The sequence below is a fragment of the Telopea speciosissima genome, chromosome 8, assembly GCF_018873765.1.
Source record: "Telopea speciosissima isolate NSW1024214 ecotype Mountain lineage chromosome 8, Tspe_v1, whole genome shotgun sequence".
In the NCBI taxonomy this organism is placed as follows: domain Eukaryota; kingdom Viridiplantae; phylum Streptophyta; class Magnoliopsida; order Proteales; family Proteaceae; genus Telopea; species Telopea speciosissima.
In genome coordinates, this window is record NC_057923.1 from 18,481,450 (window position 1) to 18,493,569 (window position 12,120).

The following is a 12,120-nucleotide window of genomic DNA, read 5'->3' on the forward strand; positions in this document are numbered from 1 at the left end:
AGATGGTGATTTTTTCTCTCAGCCACACCATTTTAGGTTGGAGTATCAACACAACAGGTCTAATGTATAATCCCATGGGGAACAAGGTACTTTTGGAACTGACCTTCCATTTAACTGTCCTATTATCACTTCTCAAAATTTTGAGAGTGGCATTAAACTGGGTCTGAACCATCTTATGAATGTGCTGAAAACATGAAAAAATCTCATTAGTAGCAAATAGGTAGATCTAGACTACATCAGATAATTTGTCCCTTTAAGTTTAATAGTAACAGCATAAGGGAGATATTCATGTTGGGAAAACCTTCCCTACCTCTATGATTGTTTTGACGACAAAAAACATGTTGACATAAGCCATTGTGTATTAATATGTCAACACGTTTGATGATTGAACCAAGAAGATGAAGCCAAGAAATTAAAGGACATAAAGCACAAAGATGTTTAAGATAGAGCTTGAAAGATCAAGGCTTTGAAGACACCTCACCATTCTTATAAAAGATATTGAAGAATGAAGATTGAAGATTGAAGAACATCACTTGAAAAATCAAGTTGAAGACCTTCATGAAGATGCTTATGTGCACATTCACAAATATACACTTGCATACTTGTATTTGCATTTGCATAATATTAATGAAATTGCATTTGCATCATATAGAGACCTTAGGAGGTTGTCATTTGAACCCACATGACCTTAGGAAATGTTGGAAAAAGATTGAAGGAAAACCCCGCGAAACCCCACGAAAAACTTGTTGGAAACAAGCAAAACAGTGGGAGCGATCGTGATCCGGCCGATCGGATCTCCAGGGCCGATCTCGTCCGGATGCTAGCAGCAGCATCACGAACGCTCCTCGTGACTTGATCCGTGCCGATCGGATGAAGTGGGGCGATGGTCCGTCCGGACTGCGACCGATGATTTTTGCCGTCAACGGCTATTTTCCAACGAATCTATTTCTCCAGCGGCTATGACCGATTAGACCGACTGATCATTCTTGAATCGTCGACGGACCAAAAATGGATCCATTAGAGCACATTTTGAACATGCTTTTAGAACCTTAAATGAGCCTAAAGAGAACATGTGAGAGCTTTTCTCTGCGGATCTCCTGGACCCGGTTCGTCCAGGATGCTAGCACCGACATCACTGAACGCTCGGACTTCGATCCGTCGATCGGATCGAAGTGGAATGATGGTCCGGTCATCGGATCAAGTGGAACGATGGTCCGGTCGACCGGACTGCGACCGGATGATTTTTTGCCGTCCAACGGCTATTTTCCAACGAATCTATTTCTCCAACGGCTATGATCTGGTCGACCAGATCATTCTTCAGGTCGATCGGATGGACCAAAAATGGATCCATTAGAGCACATTTTGAACATGTTTTTAGAACCTTAAATGAGCCTATAAATAGAGAACATGTGAGAGCTTTTCACTCATTTACTACAGTCCAAAATACTACTTTTGTGAGAGGTGAAAAGTCATTCTAAAGTTCTATTGATTGAAGTCTAGTACACTCCATCAAGATCATCCAAGATTGACTTCAACACTCAAGACCTTTACAAGTTTTCATTCTAAAGAGAAGTTTTAAAGAAGGACAAAGCATTAAGCATCATTGCATATCATTCATCACTTGCAAGGAATAAATGTCACACTCCTTACCTAGGTAATTCTTACATTTTCTTTATTGTATTCCCTGTTTAAGCTTTTGATTTGAGAAAGCATTAGTGTATTCATCTAGACTGTACTTAGATTAATAAGTGGGATCCTCTTATCCCGATAAAAATATTAGGATTCTCTTATCCTGTGAAAAAGAGTTAGGATCCTCTTATCCTGTGAAAAAGATTGTAAATGTATTCTTCCCATCTATTATACTAAAAGGAAGAAGCTAAAGAAATTCTCTCAAGGTTGAGAGGAGTGGATGTAGGCTGGGTTAGCCGAACCACTATAAATATTGTGTTCTTCTTTTTGAGCATTTATTTTTATCTATCTTATTTTAATCAAAGAAAATTTAAAAAGGCTAATATTTCACTATTGATAACCTATTCCCCCCCCTCTAGGTTGTCTCACAATTCATTCCTTAGTTGGCCAACAATGCCGGAAGTGGCAGTTGTAATATCAGAACCAGACATACTGACTTCAAATCAGTAAAAAAGCAATGAGTTGATGCAGCCAGCCAAGAACCAAAACAGAAAACTAAGATGGTATGGGCAGAAATCGATCCTCGGAGGAGAATTCTGAAAAGCTTCAAAAAACTTCAACGGAAAGAGGCACCAACATGGTCGAGTACTCCTTGAAGTAGAATAAAAGTGCTCCCCAAAAATCAGCAAAAGCTGAAACCTGAAACTCCAAAATTGATGAGTGTCGGAGGAGATCGATATAGGGACGGTGTAAACCTGTGATAGTTGCTGTCCAAGACTGCTAGGATGGATCTCCAACAAGGAAAAAGCAAAAATATTTTTATTATCACTGGGAGAATAAGGGGACTGATTGTGCTTTGCAAGCTCATAGATATCACAAGTGGTCCAGAGTACGGTAATTAAAGAGGGAATCAAATGACTTAAAACACAAAACGAAGGGTGACCCAGACGGCGGTGCCAACCGGAGAAGGTGTTGTAGTGAGAGCTGGATCCAAGTAATATAGGCCATCTTGTACCCTACCATATCCAATCGTTGCCCCTTTCACTAAATCCTAAAAAACACAATTAGTGGAATAGAAGTGAACATAACAGTTAAGGTCAATAGTGAGATGATAAATCGAAAGTAAATTAGCACATAGGTTAGGTACATGCAAAACAAAGGACAATGAGATCGTAGAAGAGCAAGAGACAGAATCTTTACAAGAAATTGCATATAGGGAACCATCAACAACTCGGACCTTGGGCTTCATCAAAATATGATTAAAGTCAGTGTGCAAGACAAAGTCTTGATTCGATAGGAGGTGCCATGAATCCTCCACCTTTGCCATCCTTTACCGCCACCCCCACCACCGCCGCTATCTTTGCCACCACCATCTCTCCTCCCTTCACCGCCACCTCCTCTCCACCCACCGCCACCTCTCCTACTACCACTATCACCCCCCCTAACATCTCCACCTCCTCCATCCCCTCTGGACAAAAATTGTGGTCCTTCCTCCTCTCCAGCCACCAGCCCCCTCCATTACTGGCCAAACTTTCCATTATGTAGAACATCTTACTGACAATGGCACTCCCTTTGCTCTTTGCCCCAACTCTCTCCTCTCGCCGGAAATCTCCAAATGGCAAACATGTCTTGTTGGGCACTTCCTGGGCCCCAGACCTCTTTCAATATCGTCAAAGCTTCTCTCTCCAAACAATGGAAAGCTACCGGATCCCTGGACCTTTTCCTCCTGGATAATGGTGTGTTCATCTTTAAGTTCTACTCTGAAGAGGTGAAAGCTCATGCACTGGACGGTGCTCCTTGGATGGTCAGCTCCAAGCCCATCTTCCTTCGTCAATGGAGCCCTTACGTTCTTCTCCACAAGGTCGACCTCAACTCTATTCCCTTGTGGGTCACCCTCCCTGGTCTCCCTTTGCATTATTGGAGCCAAGAATGCCTTAGCCGTATTGGTTCTGTCATCGGTTATCCACTGTATATTGATGCTCGCACTTTGAAGATGGACCGCCTTTCTTTCGCTCGAATTTATGTAGATGTCTCGGCCGACTGCGCTCCTCCTTCGTCCATCACCATCTCAGAAGAGGATGGCTTTAGCTTCGTTCAATCAATAAGATTCGACTGGCTGCCACCCCATTGCATCCATTGCAAGTTATTTGGTCACTACTCGCACGATTACTCTGGTAAAACCCCCATCTCCTTCGTTGCGCAAGTTTCTTCTGAGGATGCTTCTGCAACTTTGGCACCTTTGTCTATTCTCGATGCTCCCATGTCTGAACCCCCTGGTTCGAGCTGCCTCCCGACTCCTTCCACAGTTTGTCCCTCTAGGTCTCCTAGCCGTGGAAGATGATCTTCTCACCGCCAACACCATCGTCGTTGCTGCCGTGATCCAACCGCCTCCGGCTCACCTCCTGGTATGGAGGAGCTCCCGTCCTCTGTTCCCGAGGCACTTCTGGCCTGCTCTGCTTCTACTGCTCTGGATCTGATGGATCAGTCCACCAACTCTCCCCAAGGATCGATGAAGACGACTTCTGAGCTCTCTGTTGTTTCCGCTGGAGTGAAAGTTTCTCTGACAACAGCCCCTGTTAGGCCTCTGCACAAGAACTCTTTGCCTCGAATTATCGCTGATGTTGGGCTTGGAAGATCCATTGTATCCTCTACTCCCCTAGGTGTGACGAATTATAGGACTTTATCTCCTCAAGCTACACCAGGTTTTGTTGCAGATGTGGCTCAGGTCCGAAATGTCTCCAGTAGCCATTCCTCTATAAGTAACCTTTCTCCTACACGTAGGCCTTTTAACCTTTTACCTATTCCCCCCTTTCGTCCAAGACCATCTCTTTTGCCATCCACTTTTACCCCCTTTTGCCTTTTCCCCCATCGGTTACCGTCTCACCCTCTTTTCCTGATCCTAGACTCTCAACTGCCCATTGCCCCTTCATCCCTTCCACGTGTTCCCCTAGCCATGCCTCCATCCCTCCCATTCAACCTCCCCTTGGGCCCACTCCCACCATCTGTCCTCCCCTTCCCTTAACCATCCCCTTCATCAGGCCCATCTACCTTCCTTATCAACCCATCCAACCCCTAAATAGCCCATGTCCTTTTCCTATAACCTTCCCATTTTACAACCCCCGGCCCACCTATACCGCAATCACTACCCCAACCCTCTCCCTCCTTCCACCCCAACCTCCTCGACCCATCCTTAACCCCATCACCCCTGGCCCATCCTTAACCTGTTCCAGTTCTGAATCCCTCATTCTTTCCCTCCTAAGTACCCCTTCCTCTACCTTCTCTAATCTTCTTGATTCAACCTCTTCCCTCCCTATTCCCCTTGACCTCTGCTCGTTATCCTCTAAGGCTCCTCCTCCTCCTCCTCCTCCCCCTCCCTCTAGCATGGCCCGACCTCTCCCCCCTCGTAGGCCTTATGTTCGAAGCCCGGCCATTACTTTTTTCCACCGACGATACAAAAGTACCCCCCAAGGAAGTCTTTGCCCCTCTCCTTCTAGTTTCCTATGTCTGCGGGATTCATTTGGAATGTCAGGGGACTCAATTCCCTGGCCAAGCACATGTTATCAGATCCCTTATATCGTCTACTCACTCCTCTTTTGTGCCCTTCTTGAAACTTGGGTCCTTCAAGAGAATGCCTCTTGCATTGCTACCTCTTTTGCTCCCTCCTGGTCTCTTCTTGCCAACTATGACCATTCTCCAAATGGCCGTATTTGGATCCTTTGAGACTCTTCCAAAATCCTCATCTCCATCTCTCACTCCTCCCAACTCCTCCACCTCCGTTGTTCCACCCTTAACTCCCCCTCCCCCTCCCCCTCCCCCTTCTTCATCACCGTTGTCTACGCTTGCAACCAGTCCTCGACCCAAGATCCCCTATGGGCCGACCTAACCCTCCTTAAATCGGGTTTGGGTTCTCTCCCTTGGGGCGTGTGCGGGGATTTCAACGTCGTTTGTTCCCAATTCGAGAAAATTGGTGGGCGTCCCATTGACCTTCCTTCTGTTAATGCCTTCAATGACTGTATCGAGGACCTCGGCATCGAGGATCTTCGTTGGTCAGGTTCCCCCCTCACTTGGTACAATCGGCGAGTAGGCTCTGATTGGATTGCTTGCAAGCTTGACCACTTCCTTATCAATGAGGCCTGGCTCTCCTGCTTTCCTCATTCCCTTGCTAACTTCCTTCTCCAAGGTCTGTCTGACTACAGCCCTTGCCACCTCCCTATTCAGCCTTACTCTTCTTTCGGTCCCAAACCTTTCAAATTCTATAACATGTGGATTTCCCACCCTCTCTTTCTCTCCAACATCCTTAAAGCCTGACGCACTCCTGCCCGCTGCCCCTCCCTCCCTCTCGTTGCCTTTGCTATCAAGCTTCGCCTCACCAAGGCGGCCCTCAAAAGTTGGAACCTATCCACCTTTGGCAACATCCCCTCCCGTGTCTCCTGTCGATCCGATCTTGCTCGCGTTCAATCTCGGCTCCAATTAGACTCGCTTAACCCTGAGCTTGCCCTTGAGGAGCAAAAGCTTTCTAAGGAACTCTCCTCTCTCTCTCTCTCTCTAAGAAGAAAGCTTCCTGCACCAAAAATCCCGCATTTGCTGGTTGGATCTTGGAGACTCCAATACGGCTTTCTTCCACCGGTTCTTGAGAGCTAGATTGAACTCCAATTCCATCACCTTGCTCCATTCTCCGGACGGGTCTCCTCTTACCTCTGTCCTTGACATCAAGTCGGAGACCATCTCCTTTTTTTCTTCTCTCTTCAATCCTTCCCTCCCCCCTGGTCTTATTGATAAGTTTGTCCCTCCCCACTTGGCGAACTCCCTCCTCTCCATCCCCTGTGATGATGAGATTTCCAAGGCAACCAATAAGGCTCCTAGGCCTGATGGCTTCAGTATGGGCTACTTTTCTAGCTGTTGGGACTCGATTAACGGAGATCTCTTCAAAGCTATCCGTAACTTCTTCTTTAACCCCAGCTAGCTTGCCAAGATCAACAAGACCTTCATTTGCCTCAACCTTAAAAAAGATGGAGCTTCCTCCTTGACTGACTTCAGACCTATCTCTCTCTGTAACCTGCTCTACAAGTTCATTGCCAAGATCCTTGCAAATAGGATTCAAACTGTCATCCCGTCCCTTGTCAGCCCTAATCAATCTGCCTTTTATTTCTGGCAGAAGTATTGCGGACAATATTCTCCTTTGCTTGGAAATTGTGCGGGGTTTTGATCATAAATCTCACTCGTCGGCGGCCCTTTTGAAAATTGACCTCCATAAAGCTTTTGACTCCCTTTGCTGGGACTTCATCTGCGAGGTGCTTTCCCAGATGGGCTTCCCCCTTGCCTTCGTTCGCTGGATTTTTGCTTGCATCTCCACCCCCTCCTTCTCGGTCCTTGTTAATGGATCCCCTGCCGGATTCTTTCAATAAAAAGTTGGCATCTGTCAAGGCTGCCCCTTTCCCCCTTCCTCTTTTCCCTGGCTTTGGAAGTCCTTTCTAGGAGTCTCCAAACCAAAACCGACCTTCACATCAACTCCCCCATCCCCATATGCAAGCATCTTAACCTTACCCACCTGGCCTTCGTTGATGATCTGATGATTTTCTCCAAGGCTTCACACTCCTCTATCTCGGTCATCATGTCTTCTCTTTACCTCTTTGAGACTCTCTCCGGCATCCCTGAGTCTGATAAGGAGGCCCTCCTGAGGGTGAGAAGCTTCTCTATTGGAGCCCTCCCTGTCAAATATCTGGGCCTGCCTCTTATCCCAGCTCGGCTCTCTAGTCACCACTGTACCCCCATGCTTGACAATATCAGGAAACGGCTTCAACATTGGAAAGCTAAACTTCTTTCCTATGCAGGCAGGCTTGAATACATTAGATCGGTTCTCCAGGCTTCTTATATCTATTGGTGTGGTATCTATGGAATCCCTAAAGCCACCATCGAAGCTATAGAATGCCTTTTCTGTGCTTTCTTTGGAAAGGGAAAGAAACGATTGGAATATGGGTATTAATGTAACATGGGTCGACTCATGATATATGGTCGACCCATGGGGTATTTTGTATTCTAGTTGTTTTTCTCTATTCTAGTTAATTAGGGTATTATTGTAATTGTTCTATTCTGGAACTTTCTCCAGATCTATTATAAATAAATCATGGAGGGCTGTCATATTGATAAGCCATTCCAATTATTTCTTCATGGTATCAAAGCCAAAATCGATACCTAAGAAATAAATCCCAAATTCCAAAAATCGATCTCCCTCCTTGAGCTTGATTTTTGCCTTCCTCCATCTCTTCCCTTCAAGATCGATCTCTCCTAGATCGATTATACTAGTTATCCTAAAACCCTAAACCCAACTTTACAGCCGAGACCTTTTTCCTCCTCAAGTCTCCACTGTTTCATGGGGGCGGTACTTTGAGGTGATCAAATAATGATCTAGTACCTGCCCTAGATCTTACCTCCTTTTTTTTTTATCCTATTTTATGATCTCCATACAGATTGAGATCAGTGTTTGAAGATTGAAGACTGGCAGATTATTTTTCTGGGACACGATATTCATCAGCCACGATAGATCTGCAAAATTTTTTTTTAGAAGTTCTCGGTTATTGGAGTTCTCGGCATTCCAGGATTCTTATTGGCTTTCATCTTATTTCCCTTCAGTTTTTCTGCACTTTAAGATCCAAACCACAAAGGATCAGGTCTTCTCCAACAGAGCCGAGAATTTTTTTTTTTTTTTTTTTGCAGGAAATGATATCTGCAATTTTTGGCACATCATCTTTGTACTTTGGGCTCTTATCCCCTTAATTTTTTGTGATCGATAGTCTCATCAGTATGCCTGATTCAGACGTATCTACAACATCCACTGGCCCATCTGTTACACAAGGGAATCATCATGATTATCCCTCTTTTCTAGCCAGCCCAGTGAAGCTCGATGGCACCAATTATTTACTCTGGTCTACATTAGTCTTTCTCTCCATTGATTCAAGGGGCTATAAGGGGTATATATATGGTACTACTGTTAAGCCAAGTGATGCTGGTTCATTACAAGATAAGTGGAGTTCAAGTAACTCCGTGGTTATGTCCTTTCTTCTCAGTGCTATGACTCCATCCATTGCCCGTGGCTATGTACTGCTTGATTCAGCCGCCAAAATTTGGAAGACTGCTAAAGATACCTATTCCCAGGTAGGGAATGATGCATAAGTTTATGATCTTCAAAGAAAAATCCATGCAACCAAACAAGGTGAACTTTGTCACAATACTATGAACTCTGTAGTCTATGGCAAGAGCTCGATTACTATGATAACTTTCAACTTGATTGTCCTTCCGATATTACAAAATTTCAGCACAGGGAGGATAAATTCAGAGTATATACTTTTTTGACTGGACTTAATGTGGAATATGATCAGCTTCGGTCTCAGGTTTTGAGTCATTCCCCTTTTCCCAATTTAGAGCAAGCCTACTCTATGATACAGTTGGAGGATACTTGTCGTTCCACTATGTTACCACCCGCACATCCAGAGAGATCAGCTTTAATAACTTCTGGGGGTGGCTCTTCTAATATTGGTACACGTTCCTTGTCTAAGAAGGAACCTCTTAAATGTACCCAATATGGAAAGGAACCACATACTGTAGATTATTGCTGGAAATTGCATGGTCGGCCATTTGATTCATCTGATGGTCGTGGTGGTGGTCGTGGCCGTGGCCGTGGTGGTACACAGGCCAACCTTTCTGAAGCTACTGAAACAGCCCCTAATACCACACTTTCTGCAGAAGAACTTGCTGTATTTCGTCGTATGATGACCAACTTTGGGTCCCTCACATCTTCATCTGCATCTACCTCTACCCGATTGTGGTTCCCTTTTTTGAATCCAACCTTGTTTTCTCCAAACCAGGTATTTCTTTTGCTGGTCATTGTGCTTTGGCATTATCTCATCCCTGGATAATTGATTCCGGAGCCACTGACCACATGACTGGTACATCAAATTTATTTTTTCGTTAGTCTCCTTCTTCAGGCAAAGATAAAATTAAAATAGCTGATGGTTCTGTTTCCTCTGTATCGAGGAAGGGAGCCATCTATTACTCTCCTTCTTTATCTTTGTCCTCTGTTTTGCATGTCCCTAAGTTAACTTCTAATTTGCTTTCTATCAGTAGTTTGACATCTGATCTCAATTGTAAAACTATTTTTTATCCTTCCCATTGTGTCTTTCAGGACTTGGGGACAGGGAGAACGATTGGAACTGGTAAAGTGCGTGGTGACCTTTATTTGCTTGACGATGATCTTATCTCTAGTACTGCTGCCAAGTCTGGACAGGCTCTTACTGCTACTTCCGCTGACCATCATTTATTTGAATTACATCATTGGCATCACCGATTGGGACATCCACCTTTAGGAACATTAGCTAAAATTTTTCCTGGTTTATTTCAGCATTGTAATCCTCAAACTTTATTATACGAGGCTTGTGTTTTTGCAAAACAAACTCGTTCTATTTATTCTAATTCAAATAAAAGATGTTCCAAGTCTTTTTCTATGATTCATTCTGATGTCTGGGGTCCCTCACGCACATCTTCTATTTATGATTTTAAGTGGTTTGTCACATTTATTGATTGTCACACACGCACCACTTGGGTTTATTTAATGCGGCACAAAAATGAGGTGTTTTCCTGTTTTAAGGTTTTTTATAGCATGGTTCAAACTCAGTTTCAAGCCACCATTCAAACTCTTCGGAGCGACAATGGTCGTGAATATTTAGACGGGGCATTTCAATTATTTCTAGCTACTCAAGGTATCATTCATCAAACTAGTTGCGTTGACACTCCACCCCAAAATAGACATCTTCGTGATGTAGCTTGCTCCATTATGTTTGAAATGCATGTTCCTTCTCATTTTTGGGGCGAGGCTGTTCTAACAGCCGCTTATCTTATCAATAGAATGCCCTCACAGATCCTTGACTATAAATCTCCTCTTGATCTTTTAAAGGGGTCTTCTTCTTATATTATTCCTCCAAAAATTTTCGAGTGTGTTTGTTTTGTTTGAAACCACTATGCCCATGGTAAACTTGATCCTTGCGGTCTCCGCTGCATTTTCATTGGTTATTCTCCCACCCAAAAAGGGTATATATGTTATCATCCTCCATCTCGTCTTGTTTTTGTTTCCATGGATGTTGTTTTTAATGAGGTTGTGGCCTTTTTTCCCTCGGCACCTCTTCAGGGGGAGTCTACATCTACTCTAGAAGATGTGCCGATTACTATTCCTCTCCTTCATGAGCCCATTGATGATTACCATGTACCTTCAGATGATGGTGATGTCCAGGGGGAGCAGCAGGTTCAGCCAGAGAAACATTTTAATCAGCAGTATTATCGAAAGAAAAAAGGGCATCGACAGCCCATCACTGCAGTATTACCAAACCAAGAGTTGTCCTCTGAACCAGGACCGAGTGAGACTTTCTCTGGTAATATTTCTGATCCTTTAGATTCTTCTCCTTTGGATCCTTCTATTATTTCTGATCCATCACTTGACCTACCCAATACCCATTGCTCTTAGGAAGGGGAAAAGATCTTGTACGCAACATCCAATTTCTCAGGTTGTTTCGTATGAATCTTTGTCCCCCTCATTTCATGCTTTTGTTTCCTCTTTATCTTCTATTTCCATACCACAGACTTGGCAGGAGGCATTTGCAGATGCTAGGTGGAAAGAGGCCATGGTCGAAGAAATGCAAGCTCTTAAGAAGAGTGGTACATGGGATCTTATCACACTTTCACCACAAAAGAAGACTGTTGGCTGCAAGTGGGTCTTTGTAATTAAACAGAAAGCTGATGGAATTGTTGACCGTTTTAAAGCAAGACTGGTTGCTCGCGGATTTACCCAAACATATGGGATAGATTATTTGGAGACTTTTGCGCCTGTTGCCATGATGAACACTATCAGGGTAATTCTTTCTTGTGCCGTGAACCTTGGATGGAGTCTACAACAGCTTGATGTTAAAAATGCCTTCCTCCATGGTGAATTAGAGGAGGAAGTATATATGGATGTTCCTCCTGGATTCTCATCTGCTGCAACTCACGGCAAGGTTTGTAAACTTAAGCGGGCTTTGTATCGTCTGAAACAGTCACCACGTGCATGGTTTGGTCGCTTTTAGACAGCAATGGTGACATTTGGTTATAAACAAAGCAACGCAGATCACACCTTGTTCATCAAAACGACGGGCAGCGTTATTACTCTTCTCATAGTATATGTTGATGATATAGTTATAACTGGAAATAACCCTGCTGAAATTTCCAAGTTGAAGACCTATTTGGCCAAGGAATTTGAGATCAAGGATCTAGGCATACTTCGCTATTTTCTAGGGATTGAAGTGGCCCATTCTTCTCAGGGGCTATTCTTATCTCAACGCAAGTATACTCTAGATCTTCTTTCAGAAACTGGCATGTTAGGGTGTTCTCCTGTGGATACTCCCATTGAGGCCAATGCTCGTTTTCGAGACACTGATGGTGAACCAGTGGACAAGGGGAGATATCAGCCGT

General features: G+C 44.2%; 1 protein-coding gene across 1 annotated transcript; it reads left to right on the top strand.

The window, feature by feature from the left end:
- Positions 1-3,253: 3,253 nt before the first annotated feature.
- Positions 3,254-3,970, top strand: LOC122672107. Its single transcript, XM_043869605.1, has one exon. The coding sequence runs from the start codon at positions 3,254-3,256 to the stop codon at positions 3,968-3,970; it is 717 nt and encodes a 238-aa protein (XP_043725540.1).
- Positions 3,971-12,120: the final 8,150 nt, after the last annotated feature.

Coding starts and splice junctions, on each gene's coding strand:
- LOC122672107 (XM_043869605.1), top strand. CDS start 3,254: ATGTCTTGTTGGGCACTTCCTGGGCCCCAGACCTCTTTCAATATCGTC.